Source organism: Diplotaxodon limnothrissa, linkage group LG4 (assembly GCF_057381915.1).
Source record: "Diplotaxodon limnothrissa isolate DT_005_m linkage group LG4, D_limnothrissa_male_GT1.1, whole genome shotgun sequence".
Classification (NCBI taxonomy): Eukaryota; Metazoa; Chordata; class Actinopteri; order Cichliformes; family Cichlidae; genus Diplotaxodon; species Diplotaxodon limnothrissa.
The window spans coordinates 18,852,929-18,878,430 of NC_140599.1; the positions used below are offsets into that span (position 1 = coordinate 18,852,929).

The window sequence follows — 25,502 nt, forward strand, 5'->3', positions numbered from 1 at the left end:
CAGTCACTGGGTGTCACGTACGTTCACACAAATACACAAACGCATGACCTGCTGTCATCTATAACATAATCTGAAGATCCCACTTCCTCTTCCTCACATTTAATCTGATGACTGCTGGTGTCTCGTTTTTGTTGCAGTGATGATCGATTGATTAGTAAGAATGTGCAACTTTATGATTGGATCCCAAAAAACTAGTCATCACACACAGTACTGTGTAAAAGTCTTGAGCCACCCATTATTCTTTATGTCTTGGCAGGTGGATGATTTATTGAAACATACATGGATATACATATACAGCATATACAGTAAAAACAGAGCTTGTACTATTCTAACGAGCTTCAGAGTGAATATTAAGTATGAGTGCCTTTATTCTTCAGCTCTATGTCAGCTCTGTGAGGATCTTCAGGATCAGTTCTCCAGGGTTCATGAAGGATGTTCAAAGCTCTTCTTTGGATGTTTCTGCCTTTTGTTCTGTTCTCTGTCAGGATGATCTCACAGAGATCTGGCTCTGGGGAGGCCCATCCATCACTGATAGTGTTCCTCTATATGTTCTTCTATCCAGGTATGATTTAATTATTAGCAGATGGGTTCCAGAAGGTGGATCAAACTGATTGTATTTTTCTTCCTTCATAATTCATCTGTTTATCAAAGATCTCCAACATCACAGACTGACCTGCAGCTGAGACCATGACAGAGCAATCTGTCTGAGAGACTGCAGTCAGTCCAAATTGGGCTGCAACTGTTTGGAGATGGGTTGCCTCCCACCAGACAATCTGTGCAGTTACTCTGCAGTCAAAAGACGCTGAGGGTGTTACACGATCAACATCTGGGCCTTTAGTTGGTTTAGTTGGTTGCTGGAACTACTTGCAGTTCGTCATCAAACAAAAAAGAAAATTCAGTGTAATCACGGGACAACCACAGATTTATCTTTCCCTCGTCACAAGGAGGTTGTCATCCTATTTTTACTCTAATCCAGGGGTGGGGGACTCTAAATTGCGTCCTCAACATGTCTTGAAGTTCTCCAGAGGCCTGGTAATGAACTGATCATTTGATTCCGGTGTGTTGACCCAGGGTGATATCTAAAACCTGCAGGAGACGGGGCCTTGACCCCTGCTCTAGTCCAATATGATAAAAGCTAGCTTGGCTCGTACTAACTGCTAAATGGAAGGAATCCGGTCTTTGGGTGATGACGTGATGAATCCTGCTTCCGGGCCCAAACTACTCTGTGTTTAATAAGGCTTTTGTGTTTTTTACATGTTTTAATGCTTTGTATCTTGTTCTATTTAATCTCAACAAGCCCTAAAAACAGTCAGTGATCACTGTCGGCCTCTCTCGGGTTTTATTACCACTAATCATTTTAAAGCTTAGTTTTCAAAACTTTATGATGTAACTACAGCCCAGCCCATGCAGCAGTATATTAATAACTAATCTGGTATTGTGGATGGATTATCTCAGCTGTTCTCCCGACTGAAGTTCGGTCCGTTTACAGCATCCTGCCATGCGATTGCATTTGTCCCGAACCTTCGGGAACACTCACGTTAACTTTGAGTGGAAAAAAGTTAGCGTTCATCGTCTAGCTTCAGTTTATATTATGCTAACATATCTGTGTCGCTAGCGATCAAGTAGCACATCATTATATACCAGCTAACCCAATTTCAGTAACCCTACAAACGTCACTGCTGTTTAGTTTCCTGTCTTCATTTATGTTGGAAGTGATAGCAGAGCTGTACGTTTTAATTTGTTTTGCAAATCTCTCATTCAGAACATGGTATATTTTATTAACAGATAAGTTACAGAATAGAGTAATCTCAAGAAACATCCTTCAGCTACTTTTTTACTTTTACTTGAGTAAATGAGTTGAGTCAGTACTTCAACTTTTAGTGGAATATTTTTTAACAGTAGTTTATGAACTTTTACTTAACTAATGTCTGTACTTTTGCCAGCTCTGATACTCAAATGGGAATGTCTGACTAGTTGATGGTATAAATTTCTGGCTTCAGACTAGTTTTTGCACCTTTACTGACAGTATAGTTTCTCGGTTAACATCTCTCACTTACTTTTGCTCTCTGCCTTTCAACCTGCATTAAAGAGAACACCTCAAAGGCAAAGTATGGTTTAATGCCACTCAAGCAGATCAATACTAAAACTCCATCCCTTTTAATTACATTAATTAAATTTCATGCAGCAGTTCATTCACTTTAGTTAATTTGTGTGAAAAAAAGCAAAGTAGAAAGTTGTGATTTAACATAAACTTTATTTTACAGTTATTACATAGGAGAGAGAGAGAGATTCTTAAGCATTCTGGGCCTGAGCTGCCATCATTCGCTCTTTTTGCTTCATTAGACATTTCCTTGCACTGGCATAAGCTCCCAGGTCTCCATCTACAAAGAGGAAAGATGACAATTTAATACATGAAGCGACTGTGCAGCAAAACAGAAAAAGCTCTCCAAAAATCAGGAAATCACAATATGCAAAAACCCAAATCTCCTTTACATAGGAAAAGAAAAGCAAACTCACAAACTCAAAAGCTGGAAATAATGACACTTAATGATAAATGTTGTGTGCCATGACTGAACACTTATTGCTTATAAACTGCACACATCAAAGCTCTGGAACAGCTCAGTACTTACAGCGTGACTGGAAGTTCTTTGTCACCTCATTGAACTGCTGAATTTCCTTAGCACAGTTCTGCTGGTAGCTGTGTCCTTCTCTCTGCTGGCAGGCCCTCAAACGCTCCTGGATCACCTTCACGATCTCCTGATCCACTTTGCTGAGGGACAAGACAGAAACACAAGGGGATTTTCATTTTCTGTCAAAGTCTGTCAGACAGACTTGCCATCTTCTGATCTCTCCCAAATTGTTATGTGTCTTTCAGTCTGGCTGACTGGAATGCTCTAATGCTGTTTGAGACCGTTTCTGAAGCCAGCAAGCACCATACTGGCAGTTTGCTTTGTGTCATTGTGCTACAAGGTGAACTGCTGCCCCCTATTCATGTTACTGCACTCTGGTGAACACAGTTTCTTTAATGTTCTCCTATATTTGGCTACACTCATGCAATCCCTGCAAAAAAATCTCCAAAGCATGCAGAAGGTGTGTTGGCCAGGTGATGAGCTGTAGGTATTGCTCTGCCAGAATGCTGGGACTTCTGGCCAGTTACATCTTTTGCTTCATGCTCTGAGTCATTTAGAAGCATCAACACAAACGCAAAGAAGTCTGTCAGTATCCTGTCACATAAAGAAAAAAGCCCAGAGCCTCATGAAAGATCCACCCCACCCCAGACACTGTTTTAACTTTTCAGAACAGTAGAAACAGTGAGAAAAAAACAAAAACAAAAACTTTTTTTTTTAACCAAAAGCTATTTTGTAAAGTGAAAAACAAATCGTGCAATAAATGGCTGTAGAACATGACATGTCCTGTTTTGGCATGATCTATGTTTTACTTAGACATTTTATAAATTCTATGTTTACTTTTACAGGCTTGTACATATATTATAGGCTTTATACAGTTGTTTGTTTTTTAAATAGACATATTGTAAGCCTCTTGTCCCCCAGAGCTTTGTATTGAGAGGACATTGCATGCAATTTCACTATATATTCATTCATCTATAATATGAACCAAAGCCTAACCTTATTTTTTATTTATTAAATACAGTACACATTTTCTTTATAAAATGAATTTGAGCTTTGTAAATATTAACTCGGTTACTTTCCACCCTACTGATTAAAAAAACAAAAAACAAAACAAAACAGTGTATGAGACTTTTTTGATGTCAGAGGGGCATGCTAACAAAACTTGTACTTCCTGACCTGCACCATGTTATTTATTCAAAATGCCCACAAACCTTTTGACAAAGATGAAGCCCAAAAGATGAGGTTGTGATGTGAGTATTTTGCGTTTTTGTAGACGATTTTACCTAGGCATAATGCAATATGTGTTTGATTCATTAACAGTGTGTGTGTTACACTTGTGCCTCCACTCAAGTTGAAACATCTTTAGGACTTTTAATGCACAATAAATGATGTCTGTATATATTTGCAAAACGCATTTCAGTTGCTTAAATTTAATTAGTTTACAAAACAACTCTAAAACTATGTTTTCCTTTGTCATTAACATTACAAAGTGCAGACTGGTGGACAAAAAATGCATTCATGTGAAAAGTTTTCATCCCTCTGAATCTCACTCGTATGTTACTTACTAGTCTCTCCTCCACTGCATCTCTGCCTCGTAGTAGCAGGGGTAATCTCCCTCTTTGCACTCCGTCAGGTCAGGAACACGACGGAACTTCTGGTGGTAGTACACGATCTTGTTTTTAGCCCGAATACTGTCAACAGCATCTGGGCGAAGGAAGGAAAGGGTTCAAAGCTCATATAAACTCAGTCCAGGCTGAGTAGGTTGTACATTGCTAGCATAAACATCTAACTAACCGCGGACTTCTACCGCAAAACCTGACATCTACTCGCACAAAACAAAGCTTGTAACTTATCTAGATTTAAACAATTCAGTGGAAGAAAAAGCACCACTTTAAATAAACCAGAATGCGTATACAGCGTCCTCAGTTCTTGTGCTATGTTGTAGAGCTACCCTGTTAGCCGAGTTAGCTTCCAGTTACCTCTAAATGTGGTGACAGGCAGGTCCACGGAATAATAGAAGAGCTTAGACAAAATCAGAGCTGGGTTTGGCAGTGCTGTTTGTTTGTCCACAACCGGAGTCTGCCGAGGAGGCTCTGGGTATGCCCCTTTATCGTAGTCTGCAGGCATTTTTGTACCCTGTTTTGAACAAAACTGAAAAACCCCTACAATTCGACCTCGACAGGTCTCCTTTGGACGGAGCGCATGCGCAGGAAAAGCAACATAATGGCGAATTAGAGGTCAGCAAATAAAAGCGTTCGAACGTCCTTATGCCAGTCTTTATTACTGAATTAGAATTATTACAAATAAAAAACAACTTAAAAGAAAACTTGGAACGAGCTCACTTCAGTTTTCGTAAAATATGAAGGTCGAAGGGTAAAGGTTGCAGGTTGGACTGTTGTACTAGTTAGCTACAGTAGGGGGCGGCAGGGAGCCGACTATGATAACTTAAGTTGGAATGCAAAAGTCTTGAACCGCCCTTCTTTTCCTCAATATTTTGCTAGGAAAATGGGAAATTGTGCTTGAAAGTACTTGTACTCATCAGTACTTGGCATGACAACTTTTATTCTTTAATATAGTCTGAACTTTTTTAGGTAAGCTTTCTATCCAGTCTATTGTGATGAACCAAGATTTGAACCTGACTTGAACAAGAATTTCAAATTTGGATTCTATGCTATTCCAGACCTGTTGCCACAGATTTTTAGTGCAGTTCTCGTGTATTTCAGCATACCTCAACCTTTTTTACCTTCACTAAAAATAGCCTCTTGACAGTCACCCCTTCCACTGAGACCATTTCAGCAAAAAGTAGATGGGTCAGCTGAAGGGCCAGATGCATCTCTCAGGTCCTGTGTCAGCTCTTTACTGGATCCCCTTGCCCCCTCAATTTCTTAAGGACATGAGTTTCTGAATTCATCGGTGTGGAGTGGTCCTGGGCTGAAAAAACTAAATCAGGTCAACATTGGTCACATGATCACATGGCAGCGAAGACTTTCTTCCTCCTCCTCTCCTTTCTTGGTTGTACGGTTCCTGTCCACTAGGCCTCCCCACCACCTCAGACCTCTGACATTACCATCTTCCCTCCTCCTATCTGGTCAGGACTTGGCAGAGATCGTCTTGTTTGAAAGCGAATATGTCCCCTCATCTGGGCCAAACACCAAATTAGAGCCCTGTGTGTCATCTTATGTATGACTCTAGCATCTGCACTGGTTTCTGTCTCTTTCTATCTGTCGCTGGGACAATCCGCAGACATGGTCAGTGCTCCTTGTGTTTTTGGTTGTTTTCTTCTTTAGAGGATAGTTAAAGCTGCACTTTTTGGACTGTCTTTGCCTCCTACATGTGTGCATGTGTGTGTGTGTGAGATGATTTATCACTTTCTTTGACCTTTTGAATTTATAAGAGTGTATGAAGCACACTGAAATCTAGTAATGGCTACGCTTAGGAGAGCACGTGGAACACTGCGCTGGTGACCTTTTTTTTTCCTATAACAAGACACCATCGTTTCAAGTTTTCTTAATTATTTTATTTGGATTTCTGAATTACAGATATGAAACAGAAACAGAGTGAAGCAGAAGCACATGGCCTGAATACAAAGGCAACAGATTGGAAGATCATGACAGATGACTCTTTTTGTGTTCCGCTAACTTAACACTGTTAAAGATTTGGAGGACGTTAAAGAAAATGAGGAAATGATCACAAACAGTTGCTCAAAAACATGACTGATGTCACCATATAATACAGTAACTAAAATGAATAATTTGTTTTGCTATGTAAATGTGTGCTACACTTTTAGTATAAAGTGATGTGGGTGTCTCCCACCACTGATGTGTACATTCGAATGTACACATCTGGACACGTGTGGACATCAGCTTATGTTGTACACTGGCAGTGTGTTTATGACCTGACAAATAATCAAAAGGAGATGGTAACTGTAAAAATGAAAGTAACACTAAACACCCATGGGTTATCTAAATGTCATCAATTTGGGCGTGCACCAACTCCATTGTGGCTTTTCAGTCTCATCGCAAATTCCATGCTCCTCGCCACGGGCACATGGGGTTCCTGCCTTGCAAGCGAAGCAAGAAGCACAGGGGGAGGGTGCGTTCATGGCCCAAAGATAACCCCAGCCATCCCGTCCACCTCACTGCCTTCCTGGGATATAAGGCGGGCATGACCCACACGCTGAGAGAGGTGCACCGCACTGCCCTCAGTATGTAAACATTGATGGATGCAAGACTTTAGACAATCTGTTATCTATTTAGTATATAGCATGCATTATTTTAGAGATGTAAATAGAAATTGAAAGTTGAATAAAATCAAATGATACAGAAAGAATAAACTGGGCATTGCTCAGGCTGCATTCAAGCTGTTAGTGTTAAAAACTGAAAGCTGCTTTGATTTTGTGCTGAGGCTAAACTTAAAATGCATTCCTTCACGTCTCTTTTGTTTTGCATATTTTTACCTTTTTATCACCTTCTGTTTACTTGCTGCATGTTTCACTGACTTGAATCTGTCAGTTTTCCTAGCAGGATCTGCCTCCTTCTGTCTTCCACAGAGCAATCAAAGCGAGAAGAAGTTGAGGCGGTGACCATCATCGAGACTCCGCCTGTCATTGTGGTGGGTGTTGTGGGATACATCAAAACGATCCGTGGTTTGCGCTCCCTGAAAACCATCTTTGCTGAGCACCTGAGTGACGAGTGCAAGCGCAGATTTTATAAAAACTGGTACGCGTGTGTGATCATTTAAAGCTCTCCTGTGCATAGAAGTAATTGACCCGCACATACGGTCTTGTCACACTGTTGTTCCTTCAATATGTGCTGAGCTTGTCTGTGTTTCAGGTATAAGAGCAAGAAGAAGGCCTTCACTAAGTATGCTAAGAAGTGGCAGGACGAGACAGGCAAGAAGCAGCTTAACAAAGACTTCAATGCCATGAAGAAGTACTGTTCAGTCATCAGGGTTATTGTTCACTCACAGGTAGGTTCTAAAATCACCATCCTGCATCACATTAGCTCCGTTTTTAGTTTTCCATCTGATTTCATCGGCTAGTATAATCACTGATATTTATTTACTTGATCTCCTTCTGTTAAATCTCTCCCATGGAGGGGGCAGAGGTGTCAGAGTTATCCAACTGCCCACATGCAACAGAGACAAAAGCCTCCAAATCCCCAAACTCTTGGCTGTCGGTAGCTGGATGGCTTTGACTACAACGATCACCCTGTGGGGAGCACTGGAGGGCAGTTTCAAATAGCAGTTTATAAATAATTTTCACGGGGGATGAAGGCCACTCACAGAGTCTTTGCCTTTATGTTGGCAGCATGAAGCCAAAGATCAGCCAAGATTTCAGTTCTTAAAATCCTGCTAAGATCAAGCCTCCTCAGCTCATGAAAAAAAAACATCAACATGCACATTTAAATATCAGAGTTGTTCCAAGTGACTGGTGTTACATCTGAGAGTTCAAACATGGCCACATGCTGAATAATAAATCTAATTATAGTAACTTGAAAGCAAGATGCTTTTCAGTATGCTTCTCAAGCTCTGCACTTAACAACATAACAAAATAACAACATACTTGGGAGCTGCTTCTGTTTGCAGCTTGCAGGCTTCCCTAATTACTTTCCATCTGCCTCCAGATGCGACTGTTGCCCTTAAGGCAGAAAAAAGCTCACGTCGTGGAGGTGCAGCTAAATGGGGGTACCATCTCGGACAAGGTGGACTGGGCGAAGGAGCACCTGGAGCAGGCTGTGCCCGTATCTGCCGTCTTCTACCAGGATGAGATGATTGATGTCATCGGTGTCACGAAAGGTCACGGCTTCAAAGGTAGGAAATGTGCTGTGGCAGCCCCAGGCGTTGAAAAGTTTAATGAGTAATAAACCGGAAGGTCCAACCATGACTTTTACGTCTTTGGGCTGATAGGCGTGACAAGCCGCTGGCACACAAAGAAACTCCCACGGAAGACTCACAAGGGTTTGAGGAAGGTAGCTTGTATTGGAGCCTGGCATCCTGCCCGTGTGGGCTACACTGAAGCTCGCGCTGGTCAGAAAGGCTATCATCACCGCACTGAGATCAACAAAAAGGTTTATAGCTTTAACAACTTACTATATTATATTTGCACACACCTAGTCAATGTTTGTTGGTTGCCTAAACATCTCTTTAAATAAGGAGTATTATGAATTATTATTATTAGTATGAGGGGTTTTCCATAATTGAAATCTTGATGTCCTCTTTTGTTTTTTCAGATCTACCGTATTGGTAGGGGTCTTCACATCCAGGATGGAAAAGTGATCCGGAACAATGCGTCTACTAACTATGACATCAGCCAGAAAACCATTACCCCCATAGTACTCCCAGCTTTGTGTTACAGTATCATATTGTGCATGAAAGTTTTCTCGTATCCAAAGTCGATATTTATAATGTATCAACAGTAATATAAAATGAAGAGTTTGCATCAGGTGAGATATTTTAACCTTTATTACTACATTTATGTCATAGGGAGGCTTTCCTCGCTATGGTGAAGTGAATAATGACTTTGTCATGGTGAAAGGCTGCATTATCGGGGCTAAAAAACGTGTCCTCACCCTTCGAAAGGTAGGGTGAGGAATTTAAAGTCTTCAGCTCTTACAGGTATCATTCGTGTAAGTGTAGTTTAACGTTTTTGGCTGCTCCTCCTCACAGTCTTTACTCACGCACACATCGCGCAAGTCCAAGGAAGGCATCGAGCTCAAGTTCATTGACACCACTTCCAAATTTGGCCATGGGCGCTTCCAGACAGCCCAGGAGAAGAGAGCATTTATGGTGAGTGTGAAAAAACAACCATAAAGAAAAAAACAACAACCAAAAAAACCCAACTGAATACCAGGAAGCAAAGATTTTGATCGAGTGAGGCAAAATAACAGCACAATATGATTCAAATGTTCAAACTATCCACTGATGACATAATAAAATCTGTAATTATCCTGCTGTGTTTTAACTCCCGACCTCTTGTTTACCTGCAGGGGCCTCTGAAGAAAGACACCCAAAAAACAATGCCAGGTCCTCTGCCAGAGGAGGCCTGAAAGTGTGGATTATAAACCCTACAAAACAATAAAATGTGTAAGTTATACTTGAATTTTGTGTTTTAACTGCATTTGTGTTTCTAATCAATAAGGAACACACGAGGAAAGTTTTCATCAAATTTTATTCTTTCCTGGATGGATGGACGGATGGATGATAGTTGGCTCAAACAGCATTCCCTTTTAAAAATACATCAATAACCCTTTAATTTTGTGCAGTTAGCAGTTGTCAGCATTGTAAAAAACATTTCTCTTGTCAGTAATGAACTTCACAGTAGGGGGCACTGCAGCATCATTCTCACAGTCAGGAGGTCACTGCTGAGCTCAGCGAGGCTTCAGGAGACGTTTGTCCTGCACTGGTAACAGAGAACCCACTCAAGCTGGGACCCAGCTGCAGCAGCCTCTGAATCCATTAGAGATTCAGGATAATAGCTGAACATCAGCAATTTTGCCTCAACATCTGAGGCATCAGCCGCACCTACTCTGACAGGTACTCCTGAGACTCCATGGACGATTGCTGGGATGAGGAATGGATTGAGGAATGGTGGGATGCGGGTGGGTTGTCCAGTCCAGATGTCATGAGGGGCAGATAAAGATCATCCATGTTGGGCATGACAAACACTTTCTGTTCAGAGACAAAGGACAACACAACCATATTTAATTACTAATGCAATCATTAAACGTTACTGTCACAGACGCAGGAAATTTCTGCTCATGCTGATATCAATCTGTCAGAACATAAATGCATGAATTATTAATCGGAATCATCCCCGTGGGCAAACGGAAACACTGATGGACTGACCTGGAACTCACACTGCAGTTTTTTCTCAATCCACTCAGTTACATGAGTGAAGGTGACCTCCCTCTCCCCCAGCATGGGACGCACATGAAGGTCCAACCTGGGAGGCACCCGGAAACTGTACCTGAAAGAGAGCGGCTATCACCATGGTGTATAATGAGTAAAGAAACAAAACCTGCAGTTTGCACTGAATTTCTTGATGGTAATTAAATTCAGTGAAGTGGTAAGACAGCCAAGAGAATCAGCACCATATCCTATCAGTAGGAGGAGGAGGGATGTTGATGGCCAGCGTCCCAGAAAGCTCCAGGACCTCAACGCTCAGCATCAGGGGCATGTTGGAAACCTCAGATATCTTCTTTCTTATGTACTCATTCTCTGTGGCTTTCTGGAAGTATTTGGACTTTGCTATCTTGTCCACGAATCTCAAGATTTTCCTGCTTGTCCTGCCACCTGCGTGCCTGTAAAGGATAAAGACCAAGAACAGTCAATAGGGACTACCTCATAGTGATGAAATGTCATCACCATGCCTTCATATTTCTAGGTGGAAAAATTCTAAATAAGTTTTTAAGTTACCCGTCAGCCGCCATTACAGGACTCTTGTCTCCCACGCATCCGTGTAGCTCAGATGGAGGGACCTCCTCTTCATCAGATGACCCTGCGCTGGATGACTCTTCATCACTATCAGCCAGTATACACAGCTTCATCTTAGAGCTGAAAAAAACATAACAGTTCTAGTCATCATATCAACCTGCTCAGGTTAAAAACACATTTCTTCGCAAACACTGAAATGCTAAAGTGGGTCTCACCCCACTTTCTGGGTCTCTGGTACACTGTGAGCCTCATCCTCTCCCTCTTTACCCAGCTTACACAGGTTCATCTTTGTCTCTAGGGTCATCTGAAGGCAGCCGGTGTACACCAACTCCAGCTGTAGCCACAGACCTTGGGGATAAAGGTGTGGGGGAAAAAAGGAAGGGCTTAAAGCTTACAGCAGCTGAATTCTTAATTAGTTCAAAACCCTGAGTTTGGTTTGGTCTCTCTTCCTAATCCGTTTTGGCACGGTGTTGTGCAGAAGGGACATTAGACTGGCGGATGATAGCTTCGGCTAGTTATTGTTGGTTGACGATAGCTCGGGCTAAGAGGATTGCTAATCGCTTCAGCGGGAGACAATGGAAAGCTTTTAGGACGGCCATGACAAACCAAACTCAGTAATGAAACAATTGAGATCTTGGCCTGTACTCACAGCAGGAATGCGACTGAGAAAGAGATCTGGGTATACGCTGTTAAGTAACCAGTAAAGTCTGGCTACTCCTCGCATGCAGTTAAAATGCGTGCGTTAGAAAGTATTTGACAAAGGAAGCATATGAACACAACCATGGTGTACCTCTGGAGTCCAGCGTAGGTTTAGATGTGCTAAGGATGTGAGGTAGGCAGGTGCCCATGTCCAGATCAGCTAGAGTCAGCTCATTCATGAAGTACGGCAGCTACAATGAGACAAAGGGAGTCTTGGTGCATTCACGTCAGTAAAAGAAAGCTCTTAAAATATAGTCAGGCAAAAGCACAGCAGAAGTATTACAAGGCTGGCTAATTACCTCCATGAAATGAGCGAGCAGGGGAAACTATACTGTGTGAATATGTGTGTGACTGTGTAAGAGAAAAAAAACAGAAGGTCTGTGTCACAGAGGAGTGTATGCAATGAGCAATGGGATGCTGCAGGACCATCAGTGCTCCTCTAAGCACTCCCCACCCATTGCCCTGGGAGCCAGAGGGAGTGCATTATCAGCAGACTCACTCTCTCTCTCTCTCTCTCTCTCTCTCTCTCTCACACACACACATACACAACCCCATTCAGCTATCTTAGTGAGGACCTTCATTGACAGGTTTTCCTAGCCCCTTCCCCTAATCCTAACCATTAAAAATGAATGCCTAACCCTAACCCTTACCCTAAACCTAACCATAACCATAACCCAACTGTAACTCTGACACTAAAACCACATTTTGAGCCTCAAAAAGGCCTTCAAACATGTGAGGACCGGTGAGTGTGTCCTCACAAGTGACTGTTGGTTCTCACAAGTATAGTAGAATGCAGATTTTGGTCCTCACAAAGATAGCTAGACAGGAACACACCACACACACACACACACAGAAAAGGAGAAAGGCAGCGTTTGTGCACTTAATGTCATGTATTTTGACCTCTGACCTGATGTTCAGGCTGTCCTACAGTTTATTTAGTTTCCATCTCTTTAAGAAGCCACATCATTAGTCACAGGGACACTGCTGATGCTGTGGTATCTGACTAAGCTCGAAAAATAAATAACATTTTCAGCTCCCCTATGCCAACTGCTAACTTTTTGTGATCCATGAAAGGCAGCATAGAATGAGCAACACCCAACCTATGGTTAGTGTATCTGGCACCTTTGTTTGCTAGTATGATTGGGGTGCACTTGTCCCCTTATAGAGCAGTAAACCACAGGCGTAATGCATCACAGCAGTTCTGGTAGCATGCAGGGGCCAAATGTGATTTTTATGTTTCTCTTTCCTTTAGTTTGCTAAAAAACAAACAAAAAAAACCCCACACCTAACCTACACACATTCTCATACACCATCACCTTGATCTTGCTGAGTTTCTTCTGGATTTTGTGCGCCACCTGATCGGCCCAGTATTTCTCCCAGAGAAAGTCCCAGAAGATTCTTCCCACCAGACAGTTAACCCAGGTGGGTTCACTCTCTGCAGAGCATTCCCCCGGCCCAGTACCTGCATCAGCCTCAGCTCCACCCTGACCTCCAGAACCATGCTCTTTGGCGTCAATCTGCAGGAAATATTTTTAAAAAAAAATGAGACATATATATTTCCACAAACATTTTTCAGGAGTAAAATGACCAAATAGGACTGAGAAACAAAATACGCACTTGCACTGTCATCTAAAATAAATACCACTCTCATTTTCTGTGGCACCTCCTCTAAACATCTGAACAGACTGTCCCTCTGTGGGGGTTCCAATCCCAAACCACCTAATTCAGCATTAGAAGCACAGACAAGTATGTTCCAGTCCCAATGAGTTACTATTTATAGTTTTCCAGCCAGATGATATCTGATATTGCTGAATACAAAAATTTGGTCCAGTCAGCAGGTGTATTTAGCTGAGCCAGCATTCTGGACAAGGCTCATGTGAGCACAGAGAACACTATAAAAGAAAAGTGGATATAAAGCAGCTCTGATCAGTGTGGGTTATTGTGACATGAGTTAAACAGGGCTAAGAAACACTGCTATATCTCCCCCCGATGGAAAAAAAAACTATTTAAATGGAACCTGAAAAACAGTGACGGGAAGTTTAAAGTTTACATCACTTCGAGAGATGCTTGATAGTCAATCTAAAGCTTGTTCACTGACCTTTTTGCAAGTCGTGGGGCTTCCCTTGTCACTGTGGCAGGGGCTGGGGGTGGGATTGCAACTTTCTGAGCCCATTAGCTGAGTCATGTAGGAGCTGTAGTCCAATAGGGTTCTTGCTTTCATTGCTCCTGGGAAATCAGGCAGCTCCTCTGTGCTTTCTTTAATGGTCTCTCCACTGCTTAGTGTTTCTGTGTGACACATTTGAAAGTAAAGAGTTGGTGAATCTAAAAATATTGCTGAAAGAATGATCGAATAAGGCAAATTTGGCATTGAGTAACTTGTAGTACATGTATTTTAAATGAAAGAGGTGACTTTTCCGGGCTACATATAGTATCGCAACCAGCTGAATTTCTCCATATCACTCAACCAAGTCGTCTTCTTACCTGTGTTTCCTTCATCTCTTACACTGGTCTGGGCTAAGGCTCTAGAGGCTGACACAAAATGCTGGAACCACTCCTCCTTCTCTCTTCCAGTGCGACCAAACAGGTAGAGGGTGACGGGAAACTGCTGGTGGGGATCTGTGTTTTTCTCTTCCCTTTCTTCTTCGGTTTCCTGCCCTTCAACCACGCTTTCCTCCCCTACCTCCCCCTCAGCCAGAGTGATGCAGATTGGGTACTTCCTGTTCCACACCCTCTTACGAGCCAAACCAGGAGGCACCAGAGACACCTGAAGTAAAAATGTTGAAAAGAAGGACCAACTATTCATTTCATTTCTGTTCCATCTGCATTTATACAACATGCTCTGAAAGCACTGCCAGTGAATGTGTGTTAACTTTACTCTGTTATCATACAGGGAGAGCTACTTTAGTTTGCCTCAGTGGGCAGGTGAGATAGCGGAGAGGTCCGGTTTATTAGTTTTGGTCATAACTGTTTCAGTGGGCGCAGAGAAATAAGAGCAAGGGGTTCAGGTGGTTCTAATGTCCCTCTGAAAGGCAGGCTTGCTTTCTCACAAATGAACTGACCTTACAGTTAGCCAGCTGGTAAGTGCGTGAACGCAGAAAAACGGCTTTGTGGGGTGTCTCGTCGAAAGAAGCCCACCGGGCGATGTTGGCACGTGGGTATGCTAGTTGCAGCCGGCTGCCTTCCAGTGTAACATAGACAGAGTGTGTGATGGAGGGGTGGAAAGTCTCAGGGTCATAGCTGTGGGTCTCATTCATCCAGCCCTGAAAGTGAGTAATAAGAACATTTAATCCAAAAGGACAGGATTCAAGCAGAAACCTCTGCAGCCACAAACCATTTTATGTTTTCTTGGTAAAACTAAAGTACATCTACAAATACAAATATTTGTATTTGTATTGAGGCTGCATTTAACCAAGAGTTAACATTTAAGCATTAAATACGGCTAGGGAGGCAAAGATTGTACTGTGGCAAATTAGATCCACAGCAAGTGGTGCAAACTGTGACAAACAGCTCAGCAGGAGGGGAAACACGAGCCCGGGCACAATACAACTCTCACTTAACACCCTCTTAAGGCCCTCTATCCTGATACAATTTGTCTTTTTAAAAATCTTTTTAAGTATCACTGTTCTAGTCAGACTGACACAGAAGTACTTTGAGAAAGCTATTATCAGACTGCACCTCTCTTTCATGGATAATAATCGGTCCTCAGGGGCTACTTTTAAAACAGCAATTACCTAAAAACGATTCCATTAAGCACCATTCAAAGCACTATCTTTCTTTGATGCTATCTAATGCCCGCTGATCTTTGATATTTTGATCTCTCATCCTGCAAAACAAACATTTGAGCATTTCCATGTAGCCAAATTAGCAAAAGAGGAAACAGAAAAGGAGTGGCTGCAGAGGTTATTTTGCATACAGAGGCAGATCGGAGTGTGCGTAATCACAACAATGGCTCTTTAAACGGCAACATGTTTGTGATGGAAATGCTGTAATAATCTTTATCATATTAATGGTTGCAAATGAACACAAAGCAGAATTAAAGCAGGTGGAAAGCTATTAAAACAGATTCATTGTGGCGATACAAACTTTGACCTGCACAATTTCATTTAGAGGGAAAACAACAGTCCTCCTGGGTATCTGTCGTCTTGATCTGCCACAGTTTGACTGCATACGGATTTAGAGGTAACATTTAGATTAGTCTTCTTCTATGCTCATGTATAGAGTAATTTTTAAAACTAATTTATTACCTGTAGGTTGTGTAGATTTGCGAGCTCTCCGTCCAGTGGATTGTCATTCACGGCACTGAGTTTGCTATGTAAGACCCAGTTCCTTTTGGCGGCTGAGCGCTGTGGGGCAAACATGAACACCAGTACCAAGCCCAGCATAAAGCCACATGCAACCCCCACTGACAGACCTGTCACGTAGGGAGGAAGAGGCAGGACAAAGAAACCATAAGCTAGAAGGCCCACAGGAAAGAGCCAGTAAAGAGGCAAAGATGAACCCGGCACTGTCACTTGACACTGAGGGTAAGTTCTAGGATGTGTCTCTCTGGAGCTGTTCTGGCGCTCCACCACCTGAATCATATCCCCATAGGTGCAGATTTCCAAATGTTTGTCTCTGCTTAGGGTGTGCCGTTCTGGGGAGATGGAGGATTTTGTTAATGAATCCTTTTGGAGTCGTCTGACGGCAGTGTCACACACCCCTTTGTGCTCACCGTCAGTCCTCCTCCGACACCTGAGGCCTGCTTCGTCGCTGCTTCCATCTCTTCCACCAGTGCTGTGGGGGGCTGGTGATTCTCCTGCACCAGAAGTCCTCCCCTGCTTGGGGCTTCCAGAGCTTTCATCCCCCATAATCTTACTCAGCATGCTCAGTGGGTCCTGCATGGCCTCCGAGAACTTCCGCCGCGTGTCCTCCAGCTCGGCGATAAGGGAACTGCCCCGTGGCTCCGTGGGAGACATGCTGCCCGTGGAGGGAGGTGAAACCCAGGCGTCGTTCTCACCCATTCCTCCTGTTTCAGGTCTGGCCTCCAGTATCTTTGGATATGTAAGCTGCTTAAAAGGATGCAAATGTAGCTTGGAGTCAGACTTGGAGAGGTTGACCTCGGGCTCTACACGGCGGGAGATCTCTGTGCTGAGAGACTTGACCAGACTGAGGAGGGGCTTGCTTCTTAAAGAGCTGCTTTCCCTTGGCTCCAGATCCGTGGAGGAAGATTTCACTAGGTTGGTGGTGACAGGCAGACCTGCTGATGATTCTGATAGATCAGCTAACGAGCCTGGGGAAGAGGGGGAGTGAGGCAGGAAGAGAGGCTGGGAGCGTTGCCCTTGGCTAAGGTCCAGATTGATCCACAAATTGGGTTCAGGCCGGCTCTCCCTGCTTTCTGGTTTGTCTTTGGAAAAGGTCACAGAAGGACCCTCCTCATGGCGGTCCAGACTGAAGATCAGCTTGCTGTCCTCCATGATGGTTGTTAATGAGGAGCTAAGATGAGGATGTGGTCAAAAAGATGGAGTTGTAGCCCTCCGAGACACGAATGCATGAGAAACTGTAACTGCATGGACAACTGGAAAATCCTTCTCAGGGTGGGTGCAGTCCATTGTGTTGGACCCTGAAAAAAACAGTGAAAATATAGTTTTAAATCCACTACTTTGACCTGCCCTTTATTTCCTTTCTCTCTGTTCCACTCTTCCAAACCTTTGAAAGTTTCTTTCCCCTTTCTCTTGTCACTTGTTTTTTCTCTCAGTCCTTTCTGCACCTTCTCCTTCGTCTTTTAAATGAATATCCTCAGATGTGGCTCTTATTTTCTTAAAAACAAAAGTAAGGTAAAAAAAAAAAAATCTGGTAATTCTTTGTTTTTACATTCATCGGGCCCCAATATGCCCAAATATCAAAGAGAAATTAAAAATGCATGTCGTGGAAGAGTTCGGGTCTTAGGAGGTTAAAAACCCTTTAAATCAATCACGAGCATATATCATTGCCAGGCAGACTGTACAGTTTAATTCACTGAGAGTCAACACATCAAACGGCTGTAATCTTCCTGATTAAAGAAGCTTTTGTAACAGAGAACTAAATCACTCAGGGCACAAGTTGCATTTGATGAATCAGTCAGTTTCAAGTGCATTTATCCATAAACTAGCTCACACACACAACACAGTGTGATCTGCAGTATCAGTCAAGCTTTATGAGCAATGTAATGTGACCCTGCTCATCTGCATCATAATAAACTAAGAAATGCGGCTATTAGTGAGCAAATACAGTCATGCAAGGAAATAAGAAGCAAAATTTGAACAACATGATTAGTAATTGGTTCTGTGTGTTATAAATGATCTTGATGAAACCAATTTTCAGGGCCTGAAAAAGAAACCGGTTAACTTGCTTTGGGTGCCACCAAATCTCTCTGTGTCTCTGCATGACGCTCATACGGCGAGATATTAATTTTAGCACCAAGCTGCTGGGCTGCTTGTCAAATCTAATTAACCAAAAGTGCTGCTCTTTGAGTGCTTAAGCTGCCCTAGACAGTACTGCATTACCCTAATCAATTTCCACTTGCAAGTCAATTTGGATCAGTTCGTGCTGACAGGGGGAGGAAAACCTCCGCTGCTCAGTGGAATATAGTCAGCAGGGAGTTGGCAGCTTTCCAGGCAGGACTGTGGATGCAATTTTGCACAAGTAAGAGTGAGGAGGTGTAACCCTCAGAGGACTGGAGACAAAGATACAGGCAAGCCTAGACCTCGTGTTCTTGGTTTGTCGTTTGGGAGTGGAAAGTGGAGCAGATATTCCTCTGGAAAAAAATATGAAGGATTAGAAGCTAAAATTAGAATCTACACACCAACATTTTTTCTGTCACAGGAAAGAAATAATGAGCAGAAAAAAAGAACTAAAAACACGGTTCAAAGGAAACAAGCTCATTAAGAGAAAGTAAAATGCAAAGAAACCGAGACAGCAATAAATCCTTTGTTATAACAGTTTAGTAGCTTGTTAAGAAAATAATAGAGAAATGATAACTGAAAATGCAGTTCTTGGCATTAAAAAGCTGTCAACAGCTGGGCGACTCCCAGCCTTTCAGTGTGAAGGCTTAACCGTGACAAACTATCAGACCTGAAAACTTTCTATAAATGTGTTTTTTTTTAAATGTCACAAGCTAAAAGATCTTATACTCACGCACAAGGACACTGATGGAAAAAGTCACACACTGAACTCTAAGAATGCACATGTCGTATTTCATAGGTCTGTAAGTTCAGACTCTGTCTTCAGGTTAAGCTTCTGTATTGCACACGTCATTTATACCTGCCCATACACTCAGAACACGTTTGGTCAATTCAACCATCGTCCTATATTCTCTGTAAATATTAACCACATCATTTAGTTTAAATTTAGGAGCATATTGCCTACTTGTGTGTATTTAGTATTTGCACTGTTCTTCATGTTGAAGCAAAATGTTTTGTTTTATTTGCACTATGTGTTCACTGGGGTCTCCGAGATTTGCAGTTCCATCTCTCTGCACACTTGCATACAGCTGAGATGACAAAGTTCACGTTTGACACTGAAAGCGATATCAAATGATGTGCATTTGATATATTCTTCCAGCATATTCTTCCAATCAGCAGACAGCAACATATGAGTCAGAATGGATTAATGAGGGAATAATGATGGCACCAGCAGAGTCCCACTTTTATCCCTGACGTCAACACGGTTTTGAATTCTGCCAAAGTGTCATGTCTCCCCTGCTCTGTCCTCCTCTTGGCCTTTTTATCCTGGATTAAGTGGGGGGAATCGGATAAAGAGGAGACAAAATAATATTTCAAATGTTATTTTTTTCTGAGAAAGATTTAATTCATTAAAATAAATAGATTTAACTGTTACCTGGGATCATTTGAGGACTGGCCCTAGAGGCTGGCATCACGCACCTTTATTTCCATGCCATCCCTGTGCCTCTTAATCTTGCCCTCAAACAACCATTTGACCACGGTGACACATTTGGCACTGGGTGGTGTTTGTTTGGGTATCACAAGGTAAGTATCAGTGGACTTGAACTGAAGCAGGTTATTAAGATAATACTTCAGGGGCTTAAAGAGTCTGTTGGAGCACATCCTCCCTCAAAACTTTTTTGTTTTTTAGCTTTTAAACCGTTCCCCGCTGATAAGTAGAGCTATTTCAAAACACACCAAATTCACCAGAGCATGATGAGGACGAGAAAATCAGTGTCTCAAGACAAAATCCTACAACTCTGATTTTTTGGTAGTAAAAGAATCTATTCTATTGCACTGACAGAGATTTTTCCCAAACAAAAGAAAAACAGCAATGCGTTAGTACTTACCTAAACGTGCCATGACTGACCATCTGCCCCTCTAATATATCAGTGGCAGAGGTTGGGTGAGGTCCAGAGTAATTTATTGCGCTTCCAGCGCAGGCTGCAGTGATCGGTCTGGATGTGCTGCAGAGTGCGTGCTCTGCACACGGGGATTCACGCCACCCAGCCAACCACCTACCGCAGGAACGCTCACCCAACTTCATTCACATCACCTTCGCTGGGGAAACCATCCAAACTCCCGAGAACAAATGACTGGCGTTTAAACGCGCAGTTCAGCTTTGAGAGACAAGCAAGCCAGCGGCGGTGCCACGACTTGACATCGCCACTTCCGCCCGCTTCGGGAGGCGTCAGGCCGAAACAGAATAATGTGATTATTGGTGTCCTGGCTGCAGAGTGGACCAAACTGTAATCCAGATTAGATCTCAGAGGCCAACAGTTGGCGGAGTGACGACTCCTCTCTGCTCTGCCCCACAGCGTGAAAACAGAGCCTGAGCTCAACCCTCCTCTCCGCAGTCCCCGCTGTACGCAGACTTATGTAATTGCGCGACCTGGAAAATTCACGCCGGGATTAATGTTCAAAAGACTGTTTTTATGGCAATCCAGCTAACATTGAAGCCCCGCTTTCATCTGTGCGTGCAAACAGGAAACTTTTCATGACTCCCTTCTAATTAATTTACTAATTACTTAATTGACTTAAATCATTAACATTGTTTTTTTAAAGCTCCATATTAATGATTTGCATCATTGGGTTTGTGCTTGTGTGACTTAAAGGAATATACATTTAGAAAGAGAAGGATTAAACGGGAGGCAATAACCTGATTTCCCGCGACTGCTTTTAGGTTGCCAGCTGTATTTGTGCTCGACGGTTGTATTGTTTTTATTATTATTATTATTACTATTATTATTATTTGTGCTTCAGATATCAGTTATTGCATAAACCTTTGGGTCCTGTGCTGAAACATGCAAACAAACAAAGGGTGGGTGCTAGCTTAATATAGTTTTTCGGGTAATCCACTGACAATCATTAATTATAAGTAACTGGGGTCTTAAAGGCTTGAAGTGTTGAGGCACGGACCGCCTATAAAACAACAGTGTTGCGACATGGTGCATCAGTCCTAAATTTAGTGTCTGCTGCCACCTGTTGGGAAAACAGCAGAACTCATTATTTGCTCACTTAACCTCCTACGACCCAAACGTTTTCATGGCATGCATTTTTCATTTCTATTTGGGCTGATTGGGACCTGATGAATGTCAAAAGAAAGAATTAATTTATTTTATTTTTATTTTTTTTACCTGATTTTTGTTTCTGAGAAAAATGAGATCCACATATGAGGACATTTGCTTTAAATTTTGATAGGACAGTGGCAGAACAATGTCCTCACGAGTGGAGATCAGGCCCCTGTAGAGCAAAATTTAGTATTTTGATCTGGATAACCCAAAATCTGATGTCCACATATGTGGACGCCAGGTCCCAGGAGGTTAAAGCAGCGTTGTTGAATGAACATTGTGTCTAAGAAAATTCTTGTGCCCTGAGTGATTTACTTCTCTGTTACAATTCAGCTACAACTGAGCAAGTATGATCAAATGTCAAATTCACTTTAGGAACATAACATCATCTGGTTCGATAGGATAAAGTAAAATGGGAGGCAGAGCCTTCAGCTTTCAGGTTCCTCTTTTATGGAGCAACTCCCAGTTCGTATTTGGGAGAGAGACACTCTCTTTACTTTAAAAATTAGGATTAAAACTTTCCATTTTGATAAAGCTTATAGTTATGGCTGGATTAGATGACCTTGAATCTTCCCTCAGTTATGCTGCAATAGGCCTCTGGGAGCTTCCAGTGATGCACTTTTCATTTCTTCTTCAGTCACTTTCTCTGAGTTGGTGTTAACACACCATTCTGCATTTAATCATTAGTTATTATAATTTTTCTGGCTCTCTTCCACGTTGTGACTTTTGTCCTCCCTTATCTGACCCTCAACCAGTCTCAGTAAATGGCTGACCCTCCCTGTGCCTGGTTCTGCTGGAGTTTTCTTTCCATAAAAAACGTGTTTGTCCTTCCCACTGTAACCAAACACTTGCTCACAGAGGGCCATAGGGTCTTTTAAGTATAAAGCACCTTGAGGCGATTGTTGTTGTGATTTGGGGTTATATAAATAAAACTAAACCGAATCTTCATCAGCTCTATCTTCTTACTTCCCCCCTTAAGGGATAGCTGCATGCACTCTCACCTTTACTTATTATCTTATGAATTCTGATGCTTTTCATGTCAAAGTCTGACAGCTCAGAGTACTGGACAGATATCTGACTGATATTTCAATATTGTATTTTGAACGTCTGACAGAAGAAGAAAAACAAAGTACATGATGATTTGTGGTGGTGCAGAGCTAAATGGTTGTCTGCATGCATCTTGTATGCAGACCTCCCCTGCAGGGTCTGAAGGGAAATCTAAGTACAGTGTGTCCACGGCTCAGAAAAAGCCTCTTTTATCATCAAAAAGCCACTGTTGGATTTAGTAACGAGGTGCAGCATCAGCTCTGGGTCTGAAAAGCATGGATGCAGCATGCTGGCTGGCCTTACTGCATATGTATTTGTAGCGATGTACTTCACAGCACATATATATTTGGCAAGGGAATGTTTAAATGAACATAAAACGGGGTGTAGTAAGGTTTGCAGCAAACTTTGCTGAACCGACTCTCTGTGAGAATCTCTGTGGGTCTTTTCTCAGCAGTGTGCACTCACAGCAGTTTTCATGTAGTTCATTTTTTAAAACTCCTCTGTATCAGATCCATACACCTGATATTGAAATGTCTATCAAAATGCAGCTGTTAACATGACTGTGTTTGTGTGTCAGACTTTATTAAGTGTCAGCAGCCTCAGTCTGGAGAAGAAAAAGACAAAAATGCACAAATTTACACACAAATTCAAATTTCGTTGTTTTTTTTCTACCATTGCACAGCTCAGCTCTTCCACAGATTTCAGGTTCATATGGTGGAATAGTTTGTAATACTATTGTATTACCACTCCTCTAGTTAAATCTAGTTCATTCACACAGAAAACCATACTGATTATTCTGCAGCTACTTAACATATTTGCTTAGTTCAAATTAAAATTACAGCTAGAGGCAAAGAGAGTACTGTAGTTACAAAAATTGCAGGTGTAAGGCTTTTCTTCCACATGTGTGGTCTGCAAACATCACAAGGGTCCATTTGTTTTCCTGAATGGTACCTCATTTGTATTTTCAGGCGACTGCTTTGCAGAAAAAAGTCTGCCACACTCTCCACAGTGGTACGTTTCTCCCCAGATTGGGTCCTCACACGCACAGTGAGATTATCTCTGCGGTGAAGTGTTTTGCCACTTTCTTGGCACACTAATGTGTGTGTGCGTGTTTTTTTATGAATCTGGAGTCCATGCATCCGGTAAGAAGTCTTACCACCAACATCGCAAAAATGCTTTGTGAGTATTTTACTTGTATGTTTTTATTTGTTTCGTTATAGCAGCGGTGTAGCTTTCTGGTACTATGTACGTCGACTGTGTGTGCATGTGTGTAGCACCATCCATAGTTAGTTATAAAGCTTCCACTCGATACGCCTAGAAAAACAATTTAAAGAACTGAACCAGATTTCTGGTGTCGCAGACTTTCCCCCTCATCATTAGAGTTGATTAACTTCTGCTTCATGCAGTACTTCTGTGATTGTTTTCTCCTGCTGTTCGAGGATCTCCTTTGCTGCGTACAGCTGCTGGTGAACAAATGACCACGGCTGAAACGTCATGCCGTCCTTGTCTCAGGTGGGAGATAAGATGCAAAAACACAGACAACAACAACTGAACTGTCATTTGGTGTATAGGCACCATCGATAGTCAGGACCTGTTTCCCGACTTGAAGGCACAGGTAAGCAATTCTCTAATCCACTGGGGTAAATCCTAATATACAGCCAGTGAATTCCAGAGTGGAACAGAGTCTAACCCCTCTCCTGAACACTGGTTCCAGAGCCTGAGCTATGCATTGAGATGAGCCAGACTATATATATATTTGCTAACTCCCAACCTCACACACCAGGCTTGGGCTCCTTCCGCACCAGTGAGGTGACATCCCATGCACCACAAGCCAATTTTGGAGGCCAGAGATTGGGGGGCCAAGACCTCTGCCTCTGACTGCCACCCAATCCACTAAGCGCCAAACCCCTACGGCCCCTCCTGTGATCTCATAGGACAGGGGTAGGGAACTCCAGGCTCGAGAGCAGATGTCCTGTAGGTTTTAGATCTCACCCTGGGTCAGCACACCTGAATCAAATGATTAGTTCAATACCAGGCCTTTGGAGAACTTCAAGACATGTTGAGGAGGTAATTAAGCCATTGAAACCAGCTGTGTTGGATCAAGGACACTTCTAAAACCTGTAGGACACTCGGTCTCGAGGCCTGGAGTTCCCTACCCCTGTCATAGGAGAACAGACCCACGTGGCTTTTTGGGGCTCACGGTGTAACATAAAAACAACATTCAGTGATTCAGAAGTAATCTAAATGCTACATTTAACAAAGGTGCAAAGACAGCATAGTCCGTGCACTGTCAGAAGTGGCTCCAGTTGAGAGGTCAGGTTTGTTTCGTCATAACCCTTCTGATCTTTCACCTTCACTGGAGATGACCAAGTAATTGCAGACAGAGTGCAGGTGTTTCATTCTTCCAACTGAAAATTAATAATCAGGGTGTTTAATCCAGTTCAAACTGCAACATGAGTTTCTAAATGAGCATCAGAAAGGTGATTTAAGAGACTTTGAGCAGCTCTAAAGGCAAACATGGTTTTAAGCAGGTGCACTTAATAAGAAGCATGAGTCAGGGCAAAAAACAACACTCAGTTAACACTGTGAATGGGTTTAGGCTGTCGTGTGCTTTTAGTAGCTCCTCTACTCTTATAAAGTGTTCGTACTTTTTTGATCTTGCTAAGTCTCATTGTTGCAGTCAAGAACCGCTTTGAAAGAACTATTATCAAAATGACCCTCTCTTTCATGTGTAATCTTCTGAGCCCAGGGGCCAGTTTTAAACAGCAATTCCCCCAAAACTACTCCATTAAGCACCACTGAGAGCGCTCTCCTTGATGCTATCCACAGCCTCACATACAGTGGGGCAAAAAAGTATTTAGTCAGCCACCGATTGTGCAAGTTCCCCCACTTAAAATGATGACAGAGGTCAGTAATTTGCACCAGAGGTACACTTCAACTGTGAGAGACAGAATGTGAAAAAAAAATCCATGAATTCACATGGTAGGATTTGTAAAGAATTTATTCGTAAATTAGGGTGGAAAATAAGTATTTGGTCACCTCAAACAAGGAAAATCTCTGGCTCTCACAGACCTGTAACGTCTTCTGTAAGAAGCTTTTCTGTCCCCCACTCGTTACCTGTATGAATGGCACCTGTTTGAACTCATCATCTGTATAAAAGACAC

At 42.4% G+C, this 25,502-nt stretch overlaps 3 protein-coding genes across 4 annotated transcripts; 1 reads left to right on the forward strand and 2 right to left on the reverse strand.

Moving 5' to 3' along the window:
• Nucleotides 1–2,240: 2,240 nt before the first annotated feature.
• ndufb10 (NADH:ubiquinone oxidoreductase subunit B10) lies at nucleotides 2,241–4,821 on the reverse strand. Its single transcript, XM_085351589.1, has 4 exons — nucleotides 4,610–4,821; nucleotides 4,196–4,334; nucleotides 2,631–2,770; nucleotides 2,241–2,381 (listed from the first exon to the last, which is right to left on the reverse strand). Exons 1-4 carry the CDS (start codon nucleotides 4,755–4,757, stop codon nucleotides 2,293–2,295), a joined length of 516 nt encoding a protein of 171 aa, XP_085207715.1. The 5' UTR covers nucleotides 4,758–4,821; the 3' UTR covers nucleotides 2,241–2,292.
• A 972-nt stretch (nucleotides 4,822–5,793) lies between these two features.
• On the forward strand, nucleotides 5,794–9,742 carry LOC146633623 (large ribosomal subunit protein uL3-like). Of its 2 annotated transcripts, XM_085351577.1 has the most exons (10): nucleotides 5,796–5,878; nucleotides 6,642–6,834; nucleotides 7,180–7,348; nucleotides 7,463–7,598; nucleotides 8,255–8,441; nucleotides 8,538–8,698; nucleotides 8,861–8,962; nucleotides 9,114–9,209; nucleotides 9,297–9,416; nucleotides 9,617–9,742. In XM_085351577.1, exons 1-10 carry the CDS (start codon nucleotides 5,813–5,815, stop codon nucleotides 9,674–9,676), a joined length of 1,290 nt encoding a protein of 429 aa, XP_085207703.1. In that variant the 5' UTR covers nucleotides 5,796–5,812; the 3' UTR covers nucleotides 9,677–9,742. The 2 variants fall into 2 exon arrangements, with proteins under 2 accessions (XP_085207704.1, XP_085207703.1); XM_085351578.1 differs by lacking the exon at nucleotides 6,642–6,834 and having other exon boundaries at nucleotides 5,794–5,878.
• A 66-nt stretch (nucleotides 9,743–9,808) lies between these two features.
• On the reverse strand, nucleotides 9,809–20,552 carry LOC146633624 (testis-expressed protein 2-like). Its single transcript, XM_085351566.1, has 12 exons — nucleotides 20,071–20,552; nucleotides 16,007–17,361; nucleotides 14,822–15,022; nucleotides 14,244–14,526; nucleotides 13,861–14,048; nucleotides 13,079–13,279; nucleotides 11,854–11,953; nucleotides 11,279–11,411; nucleotides 11,046–11,183; nucleotides 10,721–10,930; nucleotides 10,476–10,596; nucleotides 9,809–10,298 (listed from the first exon to the last, which is right to left on the reverse strand). The coding sequence occupies exons 2-12, from the start codon at nucleotides 17,213–17,215 to the stop codon at nucleotides 10,152–10,154; spliced, it is 2,931 nt and encodes a 976-aa protein (XP_085207692.1). The 5' UTR covers nucleotides 17,216–17,361; nucleotides 20,071–20,552; the 3' UTR covers nucleotides 9,809–10,151.
• Nucleotides 20,553–25,502: the final 4,950 nt, after the last annotated feature.

Bases quoted from the DNA above. Each gene is read 5' to 3' on its own strand.
- ndufb10 (XM_085351589.1), bottom strand. From the start codon at position 4,757: ATGCCTGCAGACTACGATAAAGGGGCATACCCAGAGCCTCCTCGGCAG. The intron at 2,771-4,195 runs GTAAGTAACATA...CTTGTCCCTCAG, and splicing joins ATGCAGTGGAGGAGAGACTA to CAAAGTGGATCAGGAGATCG. The intron at 2,382-2,630 runs GTAAGTACTGAG...TCCTCTTTGTAG, and splicing joins AAAGAACTTCCAGTCACGCT to ATGGAGACCTGGGAGCTTAT.
- LOC146633624 (XM_085351566.1), bottom strand. From the start codon at position 17,215: ATGGAGGACAGCAAGCTGATCTTCAGTCTGGACCGCCATGAGGAGGGT. The intron at 11,954-13,078 runs GTGATGGTGTAT...GTCTCATTGTAG, and splicing joins AGAAACTCAGCAAGATCAAG to CTGCCGTACTTCATGAATGA. The intron at 10,931-11,045 runs GTAACTTAAAAA...TATCCTTTACAG, and splicing joins CCTGTAATGGCGGCTGACGG to GCACGCAGGTGGCAGGACAA.
- LOC146633623 (XM_085351577.1), top strand. From the start codon at position 5,813: ATGACTCTAGCATCTGCACTGGTTTCTGTCTCTTTCTATCTGTCGCTG. The intron at 7,349-7,462 runs GTACGCGTGTGT...TCTGTGTTTCAG, and splicing joins CGCAGATTTTATAAAAACTG to GTATAAGAGCAAGAAGAAGG. The intron at 8,699-8,860 runs GTTTATAGCTTT...TTGTTTTTTCAG, and splicing joins GCACTGAGATCAACAAAAAG to ATCTACCGTATTGGTAGGGG.